The sequence below is a fragment of the Pholis gunnellus genome (assembly GCF_910591455.1).
Source record: "Pholis gunnellus genome assembly, chromosome: 16".
In the NCBI taxonomy this organism is placed as follows: domain Eukaryota; kingdom Metazoa; phylum Chordata; class Actinopteri; order Perciformes; family Pholidae; genus Pholis; species Pholis gunnellus.
In genome coordinates this window covers 17,786,471-17,811,082 of record NC_136543.1, presented here as the reverse complement: position 1 = coordinate 17,811,082, position 24,612 = coordinate 17,786,471, and the positions used below count along the sequence as shown (strand labels likewise).

Sequence of the window (24,612 nt, the reverse complement as noted above, 5' to 3'; positions counted from 1 at the left end):
TATTGTGTGTCAATGCCACGTTGGGTTCTCAACTTGGTGTTCAAACAAGTGTTGATGGATGTTACTAGTTATTGAGATGGACAACTGGCACTTCAAAAGACAAATTAAACACAAACCAACAATGTAACAGAGTAAAAATGCCATAAAAACTGAACATACAGGTAATTATATTTTTGGTACAGTAACAGATAAGACAATGCATAACAATGGCAGTGTATATGAGAAAATACCTCTTATATGAAAATTAATGGATGAAATGGTACAAAACACAAAGTAATACAAAAAGAAAGTAAAAACAGACACATGGAATGAAATAAAGTGAAACTCTTTTGATCACGTTGAGCACAACACAGTCAACCCCACCACTGCCTGAATAAACAGCGAGCGTACATTATCTTACATTTAAAGAGTTGTAAAAAATAAGGATAACAAAATAAATAGGGTGACTAAACAGGTGTCAAACACAAAAAGTGCCCACCCTCAACTAAGAAACCAAGGTGCAACCATGTGTTCTTTTGTATATTTAAGAGCGAGGAAAGAATTATTCATAGGCATCTCCTGCCATGTCCCTCCGGAACAAAAGGGAAGTTTCCATATTTTTAGGACAGAATGAGGTCTGCTCCGGTACACAGTTCACTGAAGGGCTGACAGTCCTGACACCTCCTGGTTTGGCATGTCACCCGTCCCCAGAGAAAGATTACAAAAACAACAATAACAACACACAACATATTCACCGTGTTATGCGGCGGCCTTTCCTTCTGAACAGGAAATTAATTTCTCGAGACAAGATGGTGATGAGTACAACCTGCCCAAAGCAGCAGCACACAGCACTGTGGAGTCATGAGGAGGGACATCAGGGGACGTTGTCGGATTTGCAATATCAACAATAAACTTCAGACAATGATGGGAAGTGAAGATACAATTTTGCTGAACATATTCAGAAGTATCAATCTCTAAAAAAGTGAACTAAAAGGACAATTTGGCTGTAACTTCTATTGGCAATAATAACCACTGTATTCAACAGAATTCTTTCGGAGCTCGTCTGATCTTTGTAGAGATGTCGCCGCTTTCCCACATCTCAGTAATTAACTTTGTGCGTATAATGTCATTCTTACAGAAAGGAGTGATGGACGCTAGTGCTGCATCTACATCTTGTTAGTCAGACCTTGACCGTAACCCTCCGCCTCCTTTTTCCTCTCGTTCCTGTACCTTTATGAAGTGGATTCATAAACTCGCAGGTTAAGCCAGATTTAGCTCAAATTAACACATTTGAACTGAGGCTAACTCGTCCTTGCTTCACTGTGCTCTGTCTTAAATTCACTTTTGTGTTTAGTGTAAAAGCACATCAACTACTTTGGCGTTTGTGGAATGAAAACGATCAAAATATAAGATATACAAATGTCATTAGCAGCTTCAGTATAAAAATCTTGGCGTTGGCCTTTTAACAACCTACTGTACGCAGCCTGAACACGGGTCGTGATGCTTCAAAACACTGAACACCTTTGTCCTTCCAGCAACACTGGCTTCGTACAAAGCTCGATTATCTCATCGCTCCGTTACCATCAAGGCCGCTAATGTGTACGATCATCTGTTTGTTTTTAAAAAGCCAATACAATGCATCTTCAAAGCCTTTGGGATTTTTCTTCTTTTGGAAAATTCGGATTGCCTTTAGTTTCTTACAATTTGATTCCTCTGTTAACACAGAAGAATGAGCCTGTGTGTCACAGCACACGGCAAAAGTGTCCAACAAGTGGCAGACTGACCAGCATTTCTCCACTGTGTTGGAAAAATAACAACAAAATAACAAATACCATTTTTGTACATTCAGTAACTTTGTGTTTTAAGATCAATTTGACTGATTCAAACATGTATATTGCTGGTAATGCAGCGAGCCATGTTTGAATGTGTGTGATTTAAGGCAGAGGGTCCGTGCATCAATCACCAGCTGGTCCACGTTTCCTTGAGCGCAGATTTCAGCGCACACATCTGCACTTTGTGTATTCATTTATGTGCATAACATTCTACACATGCACAGGTCGATTCAAGGGTATATTCTTTCAGAAGTCTGCCTTCCAAGACAAAGCATACTGTCGCATTGCGAAGAAGTCAGTAGGATACATAAAAGGAAAAAAAGGTTGAGTTTGTTTGGGACAAGTGTCCTTCGGGTATCGCTGCAGACACCAACATGTTCATGCCTCAAGTGTGTATGTTCATGCCTTATTTATGGGTGTGTATGTGTCTTGATGTATACTAAAGGGTGAGGGTGTGTAGCCTGTGCCATCTCAAGGCGCTTTGGTAGTCATGTATGTTTATACACGTCCACAGCTCCTCTAAAAATGCTTCCTCACTGGTGCTTTTGGGTGTTGACGTCCTCAGAGAGCTCACAGCGGCTATCAGAGGGCTTTGGCACTGGTGGTGTGGGAGACAGTGTGGGACACTGGCTTCTGTGGGTAGCGGCTGTAGTAGTAAACCTGGAACAGGATGGTGAAGTCCACTAAGACCTGCAGCAGGCCACACGTCCAGAACTGCACAGGAGCCTGGGTGAGCAGGAAGTAGCCTGTTTTAAAGGTGTCGCCGCTGGTCCACATCAGCACCATCTTGATACTGGAAGGAAAGAGTAAGAAAAGGGATGATGAATGTTTTAGTACAATTTTATTAAAAATGAATAGCACTCACAGTCCATCACGTCCTCAATAACAGTTGGAGTTCCTTCTTCAAACATTATTTTTATTATATTATAGCATTGTTGTGACACTTTAAATTCATGTCAGATTTTATTCCACATTGTCGTTTTTTCTCGACAGTGGTGTTCTCAAAAGTCACAGCTCGGCCAATCACTGAAGCCTCTCTTAAGCTAGCAAGCTCAACAATTGCTACCACATTTATCCATCCAACTCCTGTTAGCTAGAGCTACAAAAGTGTGAAGATACGGTGTTGGCTAGCGCGACCACAGACAAAGACTCTTTCGTCTCTACACAGAGCTCTGTACCTTTCTCTGATGAGCAATTATAGAATAAAAACTCTGAACCATCCAGCTAACGCTAGCTGCTGCCGCTAACACTGAAACTGCTCAAGCTAACAACTTAGCCTCGCTAGTTAGCTGGCTAGGTAGATAGCATGCAGAGTCTTGTTAAGCTAAATAAAACAATTGGTTAGTTGCTGTCTGTACTGTGTTTTATAAGACTCCTAGTTTGTGATTCAGAATGGGATTGCTTGTAGAGTTGCTCTCTAATAATTGTATATATTTCAGAAATTATTCACGAGGTTCCAAACTTGGCATTCCCGTCTTCTCTTTAATGCATCATATTTGTGCTGGTTACCAACAGCACATGTTAATGAGAACAGGAAAAGGGGACAGCACTAACAGTTCAGCCAAGACGAGAAAAGCTAATTTGCCACAATAACAACCATGGGAAATTGAAAATGAATCTTCTCGGGGGGACAAATTTTCTCATCAACTCGACATCCTGTGGCACGTTTCTAAATAAAACTCATAAGAGCGTTTCCGGTACACAGCTGATGGTTCATAGTGTGCTCAATGAGACAATCCATGGAATGAGTTAAATGAGAAAAATGCCTGTGTGGTTTTGAGACGGCAGAGAGTTCCTTTAAGCGTAAGCTTTGTCCTCTCGCCGGCACTGAGAAACAATGTGAACTCAACTAATGAGGTTGAAAAGGAAGTCTAACGAGGGTAGAAGAAACATAGGAAAAGAATGAAGCCCCCCCCCCCCCAGGGTCCAAACACAAAACTTTCTATACATGTCAGACTCTCCAAAAAATAGACATAATACAATGGTTAAGGGTGTTTTCCACACCAGTTTATAACAACATCAACACACATCTCCACTTCTGCAGAGCTCTGAATTTTTTTCATACATTTTGCTTGAGGCAGGGATACGTGTAGGCAACGCTGGCAGAGGAAAAGGACTGAGCAAGCACTGTGTCTACAATGTGCCCCTGTGCACACATACAGGAGTCTTCAGATGTGCCTCCTAAAAGCAACCTGCCTACAACAATACCAACGCGAGCTGAGACATCTGAAATGTGTTCACTCAAGCGTGTCAGGTTGGTTGGTCAGCACTATTTGAAAAAGCTTTGTGGGAGGTTTTTCTTGCTACTTAGATTTATAGAGTGCGTTTTATCCACGGTGTTATTAACTATGCAAGATAATACAATGCAGGATGGTTAGCAGAGGTAGTAAATAATCAGCGACATCTTTACTCCGGGATGGAAAAACCCATTGATCTGGAACTACCTTCTATCAACAGTTAGCTGTGATAACTGTGCTGGGAAGACGTGTTGTTGAGATGTTTTTATGTAATCTTTAAAAGCTGTTTGCTCCTAAAATGATATTCAATCAATCTCTATTGTACAGGGGTGTAGGTAGAAATCCTAGAATAACTATATGGGCTAAAGTATGCAGACAGCCCTGTCCTCGTACTTTTGGTCTGGGGAAACCGTAACGCTGCAACACACAAATATATTTATTTTGTGGCGCTGTGTTTAACAAAGATAACCATTAATCTATGACGGGAGGATTTCATAACTGAATTTCTCTCACATATCCCGACCCCTGTGGATCCTCACGTGCTGAAACAAACAAGTCACAGAACAACGCCTTGATTCCTGCAGCAGGTGAAACATGGCGGTATGACAGTAAAAACAGGATGAGTCTCTGCGTTTGCAGATTCTCTTGCCTTTTAACAGATGTAAGCCTCTCAACAGATGTAAAAAGATGGATGAGAGGTAATCTAGTGTCTCTCTCCCCCCCCCCCCCCCCAGCAGAGCCGAGCGTAACCCCAACTCTCCGTCTTTCTTTCAGCCATTGTCGGGGCAAAGCTTTGCAAAAAGCTCTTGCATTATTCATGCCCCCAGCTTCACCTTAGCCCTTTTCATTTCTGCAAACCTTGCGGTTTTCCTCATAGTCCTTCCTTACTTTTTTTTTTTTACCGGCTCTTTCCCTGCAGCATCTCTGAATGTCCCCTCTAGCTTCCATTTTCACATACTTTTTTATTTTTTTATTTCATAAGCCCACTCTCACCAGCACTTCTCTCTTTCTCCTTGTCCATTCATCTTCCCACCAGCTCCTTCGCCTCTCTATACCTGTTTGCATTTGCCTCCCCCCCCCTGCGTACCGTCCTCGCACTCGTCTTTCTCAGTAAGGATCTTGTTAGCTCTGTGGAAAGAGATCCTCCGTCCCCACTCTTTTCTCCCCCCCCCCCCCCCCCCTCCCTGCTCCTCGGCGGCTGCTGTCTGAGTTGCCACGATGTATATTTGCAGGTAATGATGAAAGAGGCTGGATTCTTGTTTGATCGATGCCTCTGCTCGTTCCCTAACAAGAGGTAACACGGGGAGGGCCGGTAGAATAGGGAGCGGACATGTCTGGCGACTTATTTATCGCCTTCTCCAAGACAAATATAAAAGGAGGAGAGAAAGCTGAGATGACGGCAGTGGAGAAGTTGCACATTGGACCAGACAATTGCTACGGGGGATGAAAATATGCACTGAATAGCAATGCTGGCTTTGTTTGTGTTGCTTTGAATACATAGAGACACATCGAAGGTTAAAGCACACGGGATGTTTATGTTGAGGCTATTTTAAGACACGATGAATGCGTTGGCAAAGAACTACCGGCATTTTGGAACCGTTTCAGGGTTAAAAGAAAAGGAAGACTGTAATATTGACAAGACGTAGAGCTGTAGTGGGCGACACAATTTCTACAGTAGAAGTGCTGCACAGGTTGGCTTAAGTTGTTAGTAGCTACTCGCTAGTTTCCTAGTTGCTCTGTAGCAAACCAAACATTACAGGTTCTACAGTTCACCGCTATCAAATCATTTTTTGGACTTTTCTTTTTCTTCTATTTTTATATCTACTATAACATTGTCAGTTCCCTTAAATACACCATAATACATTTCTTTATTTCATGTCAACATCATGTCAATGTCGTTTGTTGCTTTTTATAGAAAGAAAACTACTTTAGGGAACAAAGATATTAAAGTTAATTCTTTGTGTAAACAGGAGATATGGGTATTTTTTTGGGGGGGATTTAATATCAAATACAGTTCAGAAAGAGTGAGAAATATTGGATTATGCTAACCTAGCTGACGTTATTGGCTTAATATTTTATAAATTTGATCTAACTAATTAGTAACTAATAAGATGAACATATTTACATAATTATGGTACGTACCGTAAACCTCTTTTTATAGCTATAACTGTAAGCTGTACAAAGTGACGTAACAATATATCATTTAATAAAGAGTTATTTCTTCTTACTAAACAGACTTTGTGAAATCTGTGCCACAACATTTCTTATCGTCTCTCTGCAGCTTTAATGCATTTCAGTGCATCTCTTAGGATTCAGCTGTTATTCTGCTGGACAGCAGAGAGCACATGACGGCGGTAGAGGAGAGTCCAGCGCTGACTCATAATGCATTAACTGAAATACTTACCGGGAGAATTACTATGGAGTTCAGAGCGACATTATTTGGGGAGTAATATAATTAAGTAATAAGAACAACAAAGCTGCATATCCCAAAATGAAAGCATTCACTGTTTTAATACAGAATCTGCTCTCTTAACAGAAGGAGCTTGTTTGCTGAGGCGGCGCAATAGTAACACCAAAAAGGAATTATGTTCTAAAAAAAGACAGAAATGCTGGAAGATTACCTCTACAGTTATCTAACTCAGAACTCTGACACCTATTGACTTCACCTGAACGTTAGAAAGCAGACTTTGGACTTCAAACAGATGGATGGAAAGACACATAATGTCCAGTAAAGACAGGAGAAAATATTATAGTATTGTTTTAAAACACTGGAAAATGTGACTTAAAGGAGGAAGTGTGACACTGGATGGTGAAGGGTTTCCCCGATGATCTATCATTTCACACAGCACTGGGGATATTGAATGATAACAATATATCACCGTTTGATGCTCGCTGTGCATTTGCTCTTACTCATTCAATCGTCTGGGCTGTAGGAGCATTATCATTTTGTGGACGAGGCAGTTTAGTTGCATTGAGTTTTCTATAACATTAACTTTATTTTTTGTTTTATGAGAGTAGATACCACATTAATGATAATGGCTTTGTGGTCCTCGCCTACATCATTTATATCGTCTCTTGCCGTTAATGAATGATGTGCTATTAGTTTCGCGAGACAAACGCATTGCATACAAGACGCAGGGAGACGTTTCCCTGATAAAGACTTCACTTCCCCCTAAATTTCCCCCTAAATGAACAGAAACAAATTGATTAATGGTCATATCCTGAGAGAGAGGAAGCAGCGCTCTGAGTGATGCGAGCAGACGGAGGGAGGAAGGGTTTGGGCGGACGATCCAAAGGTTCTCCAGCTGCATTGATCTGCTGCAGGGAGCCAGAGCTGCTCTGTTCTACAGCCCTGCTGCACACAGCAGCGCCATGCGTTCGGCCGCAGGGGTGATGGCCCAGCAGCATCGGTAGTCAATACAACTCTATCCCAGCACGTGGCTGTGTGTGGCTGTGTGCGTGTGGACAGCAGCCCGCTGGCTAAATAAGGCTCTGGCACTCTTATCTAGCATACTGGGATGCAGCTCAACACCACAAGCCTTTTAAGGAGGCACTTGGCTGTCTACGTGTCCCATCTCCATGTTTTATGTTTGTCTGCGAGTGTTTTTTTGTTTTGCTTTATGGCATGCTGTTCAGTACCAGCACCAACCTCTGGCTCTCCAGTTTGGGGGCCATCTAATAATAGTTGCGGCCTGACAACTTTTAACTCAAAACCCCTGTCATCCCCCACGCACAAACGCACAAAACACCTTTCACGGTCTTCGAGCATTTACAGTTGCACTGGCTGAGATAGTTTCACTCGGTTCCAAGTCCAATTTCAACCGGTTCGAAACACAATTCCTAAAGTATGTCAATTCACACTGAAAAGAAGATAGAAATAGAAATAGAAACCAGAGATTGGTGATATCACAGCCAGCATCAGGGACACTTAGTTTGCCTTTTCTCTTGGACGTTTGTGTTATCAATTCAATGGATCATGACCCTTCTTCCACTGTGGCCTTTTCTCCATTCCTCAAGAGGTTTGGATGAGCTGTAAAACGAGAGGTCTGTGCTGTCAGTGAGTGTAAGTGAGCTGTTTGGGTTTGATAACTGCATCAGAGTGCAGTGTGATAACCAGCGTTTACAGGGCCCTAAGGCAGTGTGCAAAACTAAAAAGCTGGCTCGCTTTTTAAAAAAAACACACAAAGAAGGAAGAAGTCGCTGTTTTTCAGTTCAAATATGGGGGACATTTTGACAACTGGTGGAAGGAGAGAATAAACAATGAACAAAAAAAGGTTATTCGGAGCCAAAGAGATTACACACACAAGCCGAGACCGGAGGAGTACATTCATGACATTTTCTTTAAATATCATCAGTGTGAAAGAAGCTACCGGGCGTACTGATAATGCTGTCATTTGCTTCAGCACTTACACAAAAGGTATATTTCATTTATTCCACAATATGTTCTTGTTGAACTTTGCATAAAGTGTTGCATTTGAACATCCTCTAAACCTCTCACCCACGCACACAATTCTCCTGTCGATCTCTGGATTTATCCACATGCTGAGGCGGTGTGCACGGGGCTGCAAAAGAGCCTCACTACTTCAAGAGTTTGAAGAGCGTCCTTTTTAATCATTTACAAAACAAAAACAAGAAACACAAGCGTGCAAGAAACTGATTAAGCCGTGAGTTTTTATGCTTAAACATAGGATGCCACAATGTATTTAGCTTACTAACTGCAGTAGTAAACGAGCATTGCTTCACGGAGTTTAGCTGAACTTACAGTAGCGAACTACATTATTTTGTGGGGCTACAGGTTAAATTAGGAACAAGACTCAATAGCGCTATCATCACAGTGAAGCAAACCTCCAAGGGCCCATTATGGAATCAGAGCCGTTAGCGGTGTCAGACAGCATCAGTGAGGCTAACAGAGAACCTGGGGGTCAATTAGCATCGGACGAAAACCAAGTACCTTCAGCTACGTCCTCGAGGGACCAACGCCTCCAACGCAGCACTCCTCACCCTGCCCCCGAACTCTATCCATGTTTCAATGGAACAATGCTGGTGTGTATATATACTGAGGACATCCGATATGACTCACTCTAGTCCCTGCCTACTTGGGAGGGTGTATAAGGTGGTGAAGATTCCTACCGCGAGCACTGGAAGTAGTTTTGACATTAGTTATAAATGTGTCTCCGGTCGGAGCGGGGGCTTCGGGGAGGAGGTTTTTCCACATGTACGTGCTGCATGGGATGTGAGGCTGTGTTGCATATTTACCCACCATTCATAATAAACTGCAGTGTGTGGATTTTGTGGACGCGAGAAATGCTCTGGTGCAGATTTGCAAGACTTTCCGAGTATGGTACGGACATACTTAACCGCCCCAGAATGCATTGCGGCTCTTCAGCCTGTCAAATGGCGGACTGCAAGGAAGACGGTTAAAAATGTTTAGCTGGTTGAATAAAATAATGATGGTGTTATTAGGGTCCAGTTATGAGGGAAACCGCGGGAGGTCACATTTATAATGTACTGTAGAAAACATACTTAACACGAAAATATTTACTCATTTTTATTTCCCGTAAAAATATTAAATTGGTAATGTTCACTTGTGTTAAACAATTTTCTTTCCACTGTAACTCGGACCGGTGACGTCCTGATTGATGCCGTGATGTGAAGCAGAGAAGACGTATTTCTTCAGTTTACTTCAGTGAGAACAGTCTGCTGGTAATGGCGTACAAAATCATTACTTAGGAGGCAGTATGCAGTACATACAGACTGAGTTTGTACATACAGACTGAGTTTGTAGTGTGCAGTACATACAGACTGAGTTTGTAGTGTGCAGTACCTTATGTGATTTCGAACATGAGACTTATTGTTGTGTTTTTTCCGTTCCATGCACTTACGGGGAAAGAGCACTCTGCTTTACTTCTCCTGTCTGTTTGTTTTTGTCTTCGCAAAATGCACATGTGCTTATCCGTCCTCACAAACACACATTCATTAAATCCCCAACGCTCACTGTAAACGTTCCAACACCACGAACACAAACCTGACCCCACACCGAAGTTAAAACGCTTCTTTTTTTTTGGTTTTAAAAATTGCACTTCGAAACCCAGACATCCACACTTTAGAGGTTTTTGCTTGCTCTTCCTGCAGAGACACACACACACACACACACACACAGACAGAAACCTTGAACGGAGTGAGGAGGTAAAGTAACCTAGCAACAGCCTTCCAGACTCAACAGGTTGTGAGCAGAGGGACAAGAGGACACAAGCAGTAAACAGAACTAGAAACCACGACGTCCTCGGCCTCCTATGACAGCTTTCACTGCACCGGCTGCTGGCTGGCACAACACGTTGCAGGTTGAGACCAAAGAACAGACGAGCAGAGACGGCTGGAGACTCGATGGGTCAGATACCTCCGGGGCTACATTTCACAAGCTACTATTAGCAAAATACAAAATAATATATTTATTTTTGGCCTTAAAATCTCACATAGCGCATAAAATGAAAATGTCTATATCACTGGTAAAACATACTGCTGTACCTTTATTAGTTGTTTATCACTGGAAAATATATTTTGTTAATGCTACTCATGGTCTGCAATTTGGCTGTAATAACCATTCAATGCATTTACATTCTATGATTGCCTCTCCACACAACAATGTCTAATGGTTGTGGCGGAGTCCGCCATTCCCATGCAGGATTACGATTGCCTACCTAAGCACGATGGATTGAGAGGAACGGATGCACGAGTGTTTAAACAACTAAAAGTGTTTAGGAGTTAATAAACATAAAAATACTGTGCATGACGGGAAACCGCTATTGGGCAATGTGTCTTGTTTTTCTGCATCCATTGTAGGGTTTTTGTTGTTCAGTTTATCCTCATGGGTTACTGGTCAAATACAGACGACAGGACACTTCCTACGCTTGGGTTTAACAGCAGAACATTGTTGGGCTCTTTCTAAAACATCAATAGCAATTATTAGGTTTTGTTGAAAGGACTTCAGATTTAAAGTGCTTTTTTTCTACAAGCTTCAACAATCAGACGGGAAGAAATCGATCATGGAAGTGGCATGCACACCAATTTCTGCTTCTACAGCAGCTGAATAGACCAGAATCCACTGCAACCACAAAAGAAAGTTGCGTTTTGAGTAGAGGGTATGTTTATAACAACGTTGTGTTCAACCAGCATGTTTGCAACCATTGTCTGGGGGTTTGTTGAATTGCATTCTAGGGCTATAATGTCTAAAAGTCAGATACACTAATCATAAAAACAAAATCATGTAATCCATCGGACTTATAAGAGTAACCAAGGGTGAACTCCTCCCGTACGGCCGTACGGTAGACAGTGTCGGGTGGGAAGGAAGAACAAAGAAATCTAAAATAAATAAGGCATGGGACAGAGAGGGTACGGAAAGCCCAGCGTGGGAGCTGTCACTGCCGGTTAAGTGGACAGGCAGCTGTGCTGGAGCGCCGTTATCTGTCTGCTGCAGAAAGCCAACCAGCAGAGAGAGAGAGGGGGGGGGCACTGCTCCGAGGCAGGACATGCACAGCCAGAAGAAAGCTTTTAATCAGGACTGTGTGTGGACTCACAAGTCTTTAAATAGATTGTCAGTTTCATCTTTTTTACAACTTCAACATTTGTCTTTATGATATTTCTTTGACCCTGCATGTTGGGCTCTCTGTTGATCCATTCATGTCTCGTAGCTTTTTCATTGACTGGGCTCCACCCTCTCCCTCAGGAGAGCATTGGGATCAGGTGTGGGAGAAGCTGATCTCCTCATCAGGGAGCTGAACAGATATCAAGCAGGGAAGCTGATCAGAGAGAACATGCTGAGAGGAGGAGCAGAGCCTCTTCTCCCCAAGACCTCCAGGGGGGAGAGATAGTGGAGATATAGTAAGTCGGCGAGCGGCCCGGCTGATGTAGCTTATTTTTCTTGTGCTAGAGCTTTCGACTGAGCGAGGTGTTTTGTTTTGCTTGTGTTACTTGGGGTTTGTTTGATTAAAAACCTGGTAAACTGCGGCTCTGCCTGTGACGGCAGTGCTGCCATAAATATTCGTATCCTCTGTACAATCCTGTGGCAACTATTTTGAAAAGCAGTTTTTAGAGCTTGGCTACAAACTGTGTATGCTTTCAAAAATCTATTCTACGTCAACGCCCCCTAATTACAGCCCGAGATTTGATGTGAATCAACATTAATGAGCTAAAATGATACATTGGCCGTAGATACGGGCAAGACAGAATACCTCATTATCATATTGATTTTCAGAGGGTTAATTGTCATGTCAGCATAATAAATAGCTGTCAGGAGCCCCGTCCTCGCTTCTTGTTCGACAGGTGCCAGAAATACTTAATAAGCATGTGTCGGTGTTTAGTAATCGTATGTGAGACAACATAATCTGGAGGCATTGCTCACGAACGTGTGCTTCCAGTACTACACAGCCTGTGATGGAAGCGGCACTCATAAATAAAACAGTACTCTTCAGGATAAAGAGACATTATCATTAATCAAGGATGCAACACGCTTTGTTTTGATTTAAATCTTGACTGTTAAATTATACTCGCAGCCCAAAAAGACTTCTCAGCAGTCAAAGTGTGTTTTTACACTGTGTGAGTTTTGAGCTCTCCGAGATGAGAGTTGACAATCGTGAGAGAAAAAGGAGACATTTTTTTTAAAGGGTGGTCCTGGATCGCACTGTGAGACGCTGACAATTTAGAGCAGCCTTTGGTTGAACCTCAACTCGACTGCTGCTAAAGCCAAATCAGAATACGTCGTGAAACTACATCGTCCTTGATCAAATTCATGTTTCATGTGCTTGTAATTTAGGCCTTTTCATAATTCATAGATGTGAGAAATATAATAGTCACTTCCCTGCCCAGTTAGTGTCCGTTGAACTCGGAAGTATTGACTTTTCTCATCAGTATTGAGTCCGTACCTCATGCCCTCTGTGGACTTGTTCTGATAATTGCAGTAGAGCTGCGGGGTGCCCAGCATTGCTTCGGTGAAGACGGCCAGGAAGCCCAGGGTCTCCACGAACAGCGTCGAGTCCAGGAAGAGGTAGGTGATGTAGGCCGCCGTCAGCGTGAAGGCCAGCACGCACTGCATGTAGTCCAAGAAGCGACTCCATAACCAGAAGTAGCTCCAGTCGAAGTCTAAATACAGGTAAATCACAAATGAGTCAACAGAAATGGATAACAACTACCTCCTCAAGGGAGAACAGTTCTCAACCAGCTGGCCAATACTGGCAGAATAACAGAGACATTAATTGATGTGCACAGATCCTGTAAAAAATAAAGTAAAGCTGTTATAAAAAAAAACATAAGAGACATGAAACAGAACTTTTTCAGACACATCACAGCTGAAGAGTTTCATTCCAGGGGGACTTTTGGGGGGAAAAACAAACTAAAAGTGTAGCTAGTGGCCCCGAGAGGATGCAACATTCATTACATCCAAAAATACAGAAGTGTTGTCCCAAAAAACAAGCAACATGGCAATGATTTTGAGTAAATATCATAGACTGTATATAAGAAGCAGACGTCTACACCCATTGGTTTGTGGATTGTTGCTTTGAAGCCTCGAGTTCACCATCTTGTTTTTTTGCAGGAAGAAGTGACCACCGAACACTGACTGAGACATTTTAAGGGAACCAAAGCGGTTACAATTAACTGTAATGGACTGAAAACACACTGTTGGAAGGGTTTAAGCTCTGAGACAAAAACATGGTGGTAAGAAATCCAGTGGTCATCGTCTCATACACTTATATACAACAAGATATATTTTAGCAAGTAGAGGAGTCGCCCCCTGTTGGCCATTAGAAAGAACGCAGGTTTAAAGTGCTTCCGCATTGGCTTCCTGGTAAATATGAGTTGTGTAATGCATGCGTTTGGCAGCATCATATGAAATGTACGATCCAGTCTGGGGACAAGAAGTCAGAATATCTCAGCCTCCACTGCTTCAAATCTGACCTTCTGTTATGGAAGTGTGATAGTGAATCATTGAAGTTCTTACCAGTAGTGACTGTGGTAATGAAGTAAATGCCTTTAAAATGAAGAAAAAGCTCAATAGACTATTTAATATTATAAATCAATTTAGAAAAATCCCTTTTAAGGTGTCACCTAAAATACTATTCTGTAGAAAAAGGTTTTAAAACTACATCAGTGAATTAAAATGTATTTATATAGTCATAAAGTGCTTTAAAATTGCCTTTCAGTAATGACTTTACATGTTGGTGTTCGAGACTTTGTTTGATAGTGTTTGAAACATTCATGACACACAAATTGTGGATTAAATTTCCGGTTGGTTGGTAAGCTGTGAGACACTTCTATACTCTTTTGTACTTGCAAGTAATCACATTTTTCTTTTCTCCTCATTCCTCCAGCACTGGAGGAATTCATTATCTACAAATCCTTTTTTTTTTTTTTAAAGCTGTATCTAGTTAACAAAAGGAAGAAAAAAAACTATTATTGTGAACATTTTTAACTAACTTCACACTTGAGCTGCGAATGTTCACACACCTCCCACAATCCCCTTCAACTATATGTCACTGCCACAAATAGGCCGTCTGAAGCGCACACGAGTTGGACTTCATTCAGCTTCTGGCAGTACAGACGCCTTTGACTTCAGGGTCTTGAGGGAGGAGGCTGTGTGAGAAAAGGGTGATGGTGGTTATAGTATTTTCCACGCAGTAGTAATGGGCTGGGTGGGAATCTGGACACTGATGAATGATTAAAACTCTCTGCCCCCAACACCTCTGGTGTGTGTTCTTTCAGATTAGATAGTGATTCTGAGCACAACACCACCGGCTTCCTGTAATAAGCAACACAGCCAATACTAATCAAACCAGAGGCCACAACGCATCGATCCCCTCGGGTACTACTTCAACTACAGCTGACATCTCTTCCTCTAATTTCTTCTCTGCAAAAAAAAAAAAAAAAGAAGCCCATTCAACATATCTTCATGGTACAAATGATATGAACAAGTCCCCAAGTAGCTGCTGGTTTAATGTGAGAGCAGAGGACTCCGAAAGAGTTTATCACAAAAATCTAATCACGGCTGAGAGCGAAAGCTGTTTCTTCTCTGCTGCAACGTAAATGAGATTTCCACAATCCTCAAATGCAATAGAGCCGATTTGTTTAATCACGTTTAAATGAGGTTTCTCTTTATCTAAGAGGCACATCTAAGCACTGCACTGTATAGGCCTCCGGAAAAGGGCCTATACAGTAGATAAAGCTAGAAAAATAAATAAATAAAATGCCGGAGCATCGTTTGGAATAACTTCATAACCAAATACCATAAAACCTGCAATTCATCAAGACTTGATCAAATCAAGAGTGAAAGAACACAAGCCTGTATGACATTTCAGTTTCAGATTTAATGAAATATTGTTTCATTAGAGAATTAACTGAGCCATTGTGACATTTAGATGGTATTTCTACATGAACACGCACGACAGATAACCTGGCTTTGCACTATTCAATCCAATTGTTCCCGTCTGACAGGCGAGTTCAACAAATCTTGTAAATGTAACCGAATAAACCTCCAAAGAGCAATTCAGATCAGGCCACGGCCTTCTGTCTACCAACGGCACACTCGATGCAAAACCTTAAACTATGTAGGACGGCAGCAGCAAGCAAACGGTTCTTAAAAGCTATAACATGGCATGAATTTTTGTTTGGAGTATAAATCAACATGAATATCCTTTGAGCGCTGTTATGCGTTACTGTATATCTGTTTATTCTGTAGGTGTTGTAGCCGTGGCGGTGGAGCCCTGCTGGCAGCAGAGGACTGTGAATCTGGGCCAACTAGCGCCAGGCTGGTGCTGCATGATAACAGCCAAACACAGAGGCAGGATATCAGGGGCGATAGAGCAGCGTTCAACACCAACCAGGCTGCTAAAGGCATGTACAGCTCGAACGTGTGAGACGTTTAATGTATGGCTGCAAGTGATGAAAACGACTGGGCTCCAGATGGGAGAGTATGACGGAAAAAAAACAAACAAATACTGTGGTAGTAGTTGTTGGCAGGAGCATAAGGAAACATTTACTGTATTTTTCCTTGCTGCTGGCTAGTTAGCTAGCTAGCAGTATGGTCCAATTAAGCAGACTTTTGGAGTAGAGACCAAGGCTACACACAGAACGGTGTCAGGCATGTATTAAATTAGCTTCAACACATTAACACAGTGCTTGCTGGATGTGTAAATAAGCTAACACTTTAAGCAAATATAACCTCACTGTGTTTCTGTCAGCTGGTCTCTTCTGCTCTCAAGTAGATGAACTAGAATTACCGCCTCGCGGTTGTGGGCCTCCGTTAACCAGTCAAGTTTCACTTCATGCGTGTGTCCAAAATGTATTCACTTTCTCATTTTAGCCTTTTAGACATTGTCATAATTAGCATATACATTCTTGAGTTATGGCCAAAAACTGGTTTGCTGACAGACAACTTACAGAATGCAACACGTAACACGGAGGCATGAAAATGCAGCTAAGTTAACATTAGTAATATCCGTAACTATAGCTGTACTTTGATGTATAAGTTCTTGCTACACAATAGCTTTTATGTTCCGAGATAAATAAAGTCTAAAGTATAATTTTTCCCTTCAGGATGCAGTCAAATTGAGCCTCACCAATCAGCCAGTTCTTCAACATTTTACCGATTACATATTATGTTCTAACCTCAAACTTCTTGAGACCTTTTTAGTTGTTCTAAAATGAACAAACAACTTCTCAGTAATCTCAGTGACGCTAATGATTGGGGACATAATTGCACGGACTGCGTATGCAACAAGATTTAATTTTACTGTTCTTAACTTTAGTCCCCAGTCACTGCTGTCAGGGCGTGGATAGTGGAGGAGGAGGAAGAGGAGGAGGAGGAGGAGGAGGAGGAGGAGGAATAGTAACACATTAAATTTCCTCTGTGGTGAAATTTGCAACGTAATTTTGTGGCCAGGGATTCCACAAAGTACAGAACACCTTTTTCTTACAATCAAAAACAAGAGGCAACATTGTGCTTATGACACGCTTCTAAATAATTTGTGCAGTCCTCGTCTTCCGGCTCATGTTTTAGTGATTACGCGCCTTCATGCCGGTGCTGTGCTGTCACCATCTCTTAATCCTGCGTGTGCACACTTTAAAGATGCATGCAAATCTGCCTCTAATTCTGAGCGGCAGCGGATGTAAAAACAACATCTTGTACACACTGACCACTAACCTCAGCCATACACCCTGTCTCGCTGTGCCACTTGTGTGCCCTGGGGCATTCTCCTCCTCTTCCTCCTCCTCCTCTTAAATCCCGGTACCCACGATATCGCTGTGTGGGAACAGACTGGCGCTGCATACAATAGACTCCCTGTGGTGGCCAAACGTCTTGTACGCAGCTCGGTTTTGAAGTCCCACAGAGTTGTGGTACGCGTGTAGGAAGACACCGGTCAGGCTCTGAGTTTTCAATTGCTTTGTTTACCGACTGTTTCCTGCCAGCTTCAGTTAGGGCCTGGAACAAAAAAAAGTCTATGGGGGCAGTAGAAATAATGGCTTGCTGTCACTCATAAAGCACCCGTTGTAGCAGCAGGAACATTATTACGAAAGACAGATTTTAACAGCCCGGGAAATTGAACCTCGGATTTTGACGAGCTTTATTTTCTGAAATTCGGACAGGGGAGCTTTTTCACACTGACTAATGGGCTTTCACTGCCAAGCCACAGCAACTGTTCTGCACCGCCACCTAGACTAAATGCGAGGTCTCTTCCATGAAAGAGGCTAAAAATTGGGCCTCTGAGTATCCTTAGTGAGGAGATAACTGCACCTACAGGATGGAGTGATTTATTCTAAGCTGACAGACCGCCGTGGGACCAGAATGAGCAATGAGCCAGAACCAAACTATAGAAAGAAATGGAAATCTCTTGTATTGCTGTGTTCCTGTGTAACGCTGTGAGGCAAACATCTCTGTGGTTCAACACCAATCAATCATTGTGACATAATCAAGATAACTGTAGATTCATGTTTGAGCGCGCCACTACCAGCACAGGGACAGTGAATCATTTTGTGGGAAAGGCTGCAAAAAATGCTATTTTTTTTATTTATGGATGCTATTCCAATTAACCAGTTGTTATTTGCTTTGCTGGTTAGTTACTTAAGTTATTCACAACTGCACTGTGTGTAGTGAAAAACGGGACATCACGCTAGTTACGTGCTAAAGTTACCGCTTAGCTCAGCAGAACAACACAACCTAATTATCGAATATATTTACGCAGCACTTTTATGGCTGTGTCTGCACTGTTGTGGTTATTTATGTGTAAAAAAAAAAGCACATGAACTAAGTATCAAAATGCGTTCTCTTGAAAAACAAAGTTTGCAAAAAGTAGATCTTTTATTCTTCCTCCGATAAAACGCGGCCCTCACCAGGCTACCTCGATGTGCTGACTGGAATGAATTCAAAGATTTCCATTCACAGACAGCTGATGGATCAGAAGCCAGCTGAGAGTGAATGAGGATGCGGTGTTGACAGGAAGCACAAACCGGCGAGCTACCCAGGAGTCTGAAACCACAGACGCCCCCAAAGTTTGCATACAGGATTTAGAATCCTGGAGCAGAGCCCCGTCTGATGGTTCGCTGGCTGACACAAATTCATTCAAATGCTGCTCAACTAATTCAATCAGGGTTTCCTCTGTCGGCTCTTTAAAAATAACTAAAAGTAAAGTTTGACTCTGGCACACATTAGACAGGTGAAACGCACCCCACTGTCACCCGTCAGAACTTTTTCTACAAATATTTCATCTTCCAAAACCCTTTTACCTCCACCTGAGTGATCACCAGCGTTTCTGGTCCCGTCACAGACAAATGATCTGATCTTTTAATCTCCTTAAAGGATTCCAGCAGGCAGTCTTCTGTATAAATCACTCTGAGCTGCTATTACACCAGGATTTCTCCCATAAAACTAGTCTACAACATAGGACCTAGGTGTGTGGTTGAGGCACCATGGGTGTTCTTTAGAACCTCTATGACTTACTGAACCATCAGCTACCAAATTACACACTACGACGTAAAACGCCTCTACATGAAATGTTCTCAGACGGCCATGTCTATAGTAATACAGCCTTATTTGGGCATAAGAGGAAGATCCATTACAAGACAGCCACACTGTGCGTCAACGTCCAGCTGTTTGATGGAAGTACCTGGTGTGATAATGATGCTGTGCCGCTACGAGAACATAAAAAGGGAACTGACGGAACAATAAGAGGAACACAGGTTGAGAATGTGCCCTGCTGACTAAAGAACACTCTGGTGAGTCACTGCAGAGAGCTGCAATATGAAGCTGTTCCACCTGACGTCTGCAGACTTGACACCAGTCTGGTGCTACGTGTTATACTGCTGGTTCTCCATCACCATCATTTTATCCTATATCCGTCCTCTTAAGTGATGCCGCGTGTCTAACTCCGCTTCCCTTCTTAATTTCTTCCTCCCTCTGCAATCGGGTGTTTCTATGCCTCCATCAATAGCAGACTACAACGCGCTCATGTCCACGAGCAGCGCAGAGATCGGAGAACATGGCGTTCTGTCAATTGTAGTGATGCTTGGCGGAGTTCACGGATCGATGGGCCATTCACAGAGATCAGATTCAATACGTGCAAAGAGGAGCCGGGCAGTGAGGGAAATATCCTGCTGCTCCTCTGAGGCCAGAAAACAAGCAAACAGACCGAACCACAGAAAGCCACAATGTCTGGAACTATTCAACAAAACATCCAACTAAAGCGTACAAAACAGCACTTGAACACCAAACCGTCTGTTGAGCCATCATTCAGTCCCAAGAGGACAATTTGTAATATACCTGCTGAGCCAAGTGTACATCTTCTCATCATACAAGTATTGTATTCTACTGCCATCTAGTGTCCATACCAGAAATAACAGCCCTTTCTTCACTTATCCTGTGTGCTAATTATACAGTGCATACATACACAAGTTCTTACAGCGGAAGAAATCAATATACTTTACAAGTTTGTACAACCTGTCTGCTGAGCCATTTAAACTCTTTGTTTCTACTGAAGATTTAAATCTTTAGAAATGTTGCAAATATATGTTTTTTTTTAATCCATTTCCTAAAAACAGCTGGGCACTGTAGTTTTCAGCCAACGTTACTCAGTCGGGACAGAGAGGTACATCTGTTGGGGACTATTTTCAGCCTCGGATGAATACGTATTTTGTGCTCTAGTGAGTATTTCCAGCAGCAGGACGGTGGACTGAAAACAAACTAGTGTTTGTGTTCCTGGTAATGAAGGAACATGTCACCCAGTGTTGTTTTTGGACAACAATGGAAGTCTGTGGCTTAGAGGAGAATAATATACATCAGGCTTGGATAAGCAGGCAATACTTATTAGTTGGATGAACCTCTGATTATCTTCTCAATAAGCTTGATAATGCAAGATGTCTAGAGTTTAAAATAAAGATTGACTAACGGAAAGAAGACCAGCAGCTTTGCAGCCCACCGAACTGATTCACTGACTTATCCATAATAAAAAGGGGCATTGTGCTGAAACCAAGTGTAGTTCAGGGAACAATTTAAAAAGCCGGTTAGAAGACATCAATTTGCATAAATCAGCCATTAAAAAGATGCTTTACATTCACATTTAAGGGCACGATGAAATGAGCATGCACCGGTTTAATTAAGGGCCATTAAACACACAAAACACATTTGGTTTGAGATCAAACAATCATTTCCAACTGGAAAAACAGAAGCATAACGTTAGAAAAACTACAAGATGTCAGTAAAAGGCTTCTGAATATCGGTGCAGCAGGTTAGTCTTCTGTAACTAATGCGAGTTGTGAGAATACACAAGCTTTTGATTTATTCCTAAATCTGTCATTTCATAGAAATAACAGATTCAAGCACTAAAGAAAACATGCACAAAAATCACTTTCACACAGGTGTTTTTCAATGAAAGCTGATGCTTCATCCGTACCGAGGGTGTGACGTGTGACATGCATTGAAGGCTTCACAGGGGGCCAGTGAGCTCCGTGAATCACACAGGGATGCAGCAGCACGGCGGGACGACATGCGGGTGAAATGGGCTCACGTGTTGATGGCGTTAGTCATCATGCAACGACACACACACAGATGGAGGAGGCAGATGAACTACAACTGATGTTTCATGGCAGACACGGTAAGTGCTGTACATACCCAGAAAGAGCCTCTTAAGGATTCTGATCTCCTCGTCCTTATTGTCTGTCGCTACGGGCGGAAAAAAATAAAGAAATAATAAACAGGGAAAGAAAAAGAAGAGCTTGATTTCCTTCAGAGGTGAGCTATGAAGCGTCAGACATTTCAGGTCATGGTGAGTAATTAGTGATACAACAAAACAGATCAGTTATATCACTGATTATTACAATGATATAACTGATCAGAAGACCACAAAAGGGCATCTCTCTGCACCTTAACGCTTGTTAAGTCACGGCTATTTAACGTTCTCAAGAAAAACCTGAGATTTGTTTTTAGGGCGATAGCAATAATATTTCTGGGGAAAACACTCATTCACTTTCGGGCTCATTATTACTGGCAATACACTGCGATTTATAATCTAATTTTAGCACTAACACGCTTTCATTTGCATAAAATCGGATTAATTAAAAACAAAAACAGAACAGTTTGATCTGCATAACAATCCCTGTAACATCCGACATCATAACTCTACTTTTTATGCAATCTGAGCCACTCTTGCATGTAAACTCTCAATTAAAAAAACAATAGTGTTTTTGAGAATCGGTACAGTGTCACAAAACACAATAAGTCAATACTCAAGTGCATCCATTGTGTCTTACGAAAGTTACTACTCCTGGTCGAGAAACAGTCCTGCACATAACCCTCTGTTAATGCACAGCTTGTAGTTGTTACACTTTAATCTTGCCTGTATTAAACAAACGTGATAATTAGTGAACTTTGGAGGAGCTGGTTGGCATATTTTGTTTCCCATAACCGTCTCATCTAATTCACGGCAAAGAAAGCAGTTACTTGTCGCCTATTTCTCAAAGTGACTCACTATTCCTGGGGCTTTCACAGCAAAGTCATTTTTTCCACAAACAAAAATGAATTCCATCATGACTGGTTTGCACAAAATGCACACAACACATATAGAAAGAAAACAAAACGCAACTGCGTAGTTGTGAATCAGCTGTAACGTATCTGGACGTTTCTTTCTTGACTCACACTGGTTTGTCAAGATGGCTGACCGGCCTACAGCTACAGGCTTTTCCCTTTTTTAATAGAGACGACTAACTGCTTTCTGTACTGGATTCATTTGATGTTTGTTTTTGTCATCTGACACTGAGCCTAACGGACATTAGCGCTCATTCTCCAAGTGGCTCCCCCTCCCATATGGTCAGACTGCCACGAGGACAGGAAGCGGAGCTGAAGCATCCGATCCTGGAGCAGGAGCACCGCACGCGACACGTGACGCAGGCTTGAAACACGTGACTTAGAAACCCACAAAGGGCTGCTCCTTGTCCGTTTGTAAGCAAACGAATGTACATAAAGAAAAACAGGATCCAAAGTGTCAACACAGGGTATTAAATAACTTTTCACTAAACTCTAGGTTTATATTATTATTAACTCATTTGTAACTAAGTATAAGTATTAACAGAATAGTAAAAAGTAGCCCTTGTAAATGTATATTTTCCCTACTAAACTTACAACCAAATATAATATTAGTCATCTATCAACGTTTTTAGATTGTCTATTGATTGAAAATTGTAAATAGCAACAAAAAAGAATCAATAATACATGAAATACCTGTTTATTTACAAGTATTAAGATGCAGTTTGAAGTCTGTGTTTCTTCGTTGAGGGGCTTTGGGGAATTAGTTTTCAAACGTATCCTAACAAACACAACCTACATGTGGAAAAGTTCACTCGTAGTCTGCAACAAGTGTTGAAGCAGGTTTAACTGGATTATCCAACAAACAAACATAGCATTTGAAGGAGTGGCCCTTTGGTCACTCACACAGGGAGGTGAGGAGACCTGTGAACACCTTTCTCAAACACTCTCAACGCACAATCATTCACACGTATTTACATTCCTGGTAAAACACTCACACATGCAGCTGCCTACGCACACTCACTCTGGGATATGTTTATACCTCTCACACACAATCGCAGCTCTATCACACATCCCTCTCACCCCTCGCTCACAGACTCCCACACAAACACACTTTCGCCAAAGTAAACTCGGATAAGCGAGCTTTATCTGCGCCGTAAAGAGGCCCCCGCGGAGGGTTTCTGACCTATGAAGGAGCGCCTCTTGGTGTTGAGTTCAGTGGCCGTGCGGACGTTGGTGCACAGGTTCAGCATGATGAGCATGGTGGCGATCATGATGATGCTCTGCCACAGCAGCAGGGTCTCGAAGTAGCGGCCAAATCTGATGGAGAGAAGAAAGGGAAAAATGTGTGAAGGCACTAACATGTAGCACACATGCTGGATTTTACTACTGCTATGGAACTTCAGCAGAAGCGTGTACAATGTTATTAACCTCTAGGAAGATATCATACAGGAAATGATCCCAGAAGGGGTTTCTCACTCTTAAACACGTACCTGGCTGCCACATTAGACAGTTTAGAGTGAACTGCTCAGTAGTTTGATGTTTTGGTTTAGTCAGGGACTCGTGTGCCTGTACCTGGTTAGTACTCCAGTTTAATTAAATAAAATGAACCTATCGATTTAAGATTATTAGAAACCATAATTTAATCCATCATGCATCCAATCCACCAGTTATTCAGTTACCTTGTGTAGGTGGCAACTTGTGTAAGAGGTCTCTGTTGGTCATAATTTGTATCCAGCATCTATTGAAGAATTGATTCCTGAAACATCTTAACTCTTGTTCCATAAAGTACAGGCTATACTTTTGCATTATAAGCAAGTACAGAAGCTGGTCTTGTTGTGAGTGAACAGCCAGGAGGAGGATGGTGTTACCTGAAGAGTATCCGTAGGATGTTCGCCACCAGGAGGACCAGGCACACGTACGTGGAGAAGCCCTCTGCGTTCTGGGTCCGTCGGATGTCTCTGTACTGGGGCACGTAGGGCACCACCCCACCGAACACCATGGCACCAGCGGCGATCCACGCCACCAGGTCGTGAAACACGGACACAATCTGGTCAAACACCTCATCCTCCATTGTTCAGCTGCTCAGGGAGATGTTGTGCAGTGATGTCAGCTGGCCGTCACTGGCTCGATGGAGACTGTTACGCGGTGGTTCCTTGTAGTGACTTGTAACATCCGTGTTGTTCGTGCATAGTCCTGACACGGATCACAGAGACGGTACAGTAATATCTGAGAATAGTCCAAACACTGGGGACGTCAATATGCTACTGTACCGACAGAACGACGCTCACTAAAGGCAGCGGTGGTTTGTTGCAGTGGAGCAGACGACCGTTAAGCTGCTCATTACGTCACATTTCTCAACACTCCTGTTGATGCTAGCTGTCGTTGTTTGACATGGTTGCACCAAACTCAAGAAGAAGAAACTCCAACGGATCCTGATGTTATATAAAATTATATTGGAATAGGCAATAAACAGCTAGCGCCCAAAATTGTGACTGTAGTTTCT

General features: G+C 42.3%; 1 protein-coding gene across 1 annotated transcript; it reads right to left on the bottom strand.

Moving 5' to 3' along the window:
• On the bottom strand, nucleotides 1–24,612 carry slc66a2 (solute carrier family 66 member 2). The gene is made up of 4 exons (XM_079176287.1): nucleotides 23,978–24,612; nucleotides 23,293–23,426; nucleotides 12,967–13,183; nucleotides 1–2,604 (listed from the first exon to the last, which is right to left on the bottom strand). The coding sequence occupies exons 1-4, from the start codon at nucleotides 24,178–24,180 to the stop codon at nucleotides 2,394–2,396; spliced, it is 765 nt and encodes a 254-aa protein (XP_079032413.1). The 5' UTR covers nucleotides 24,181–24,612; the 3' UTR covers nucleotides 1–2,393.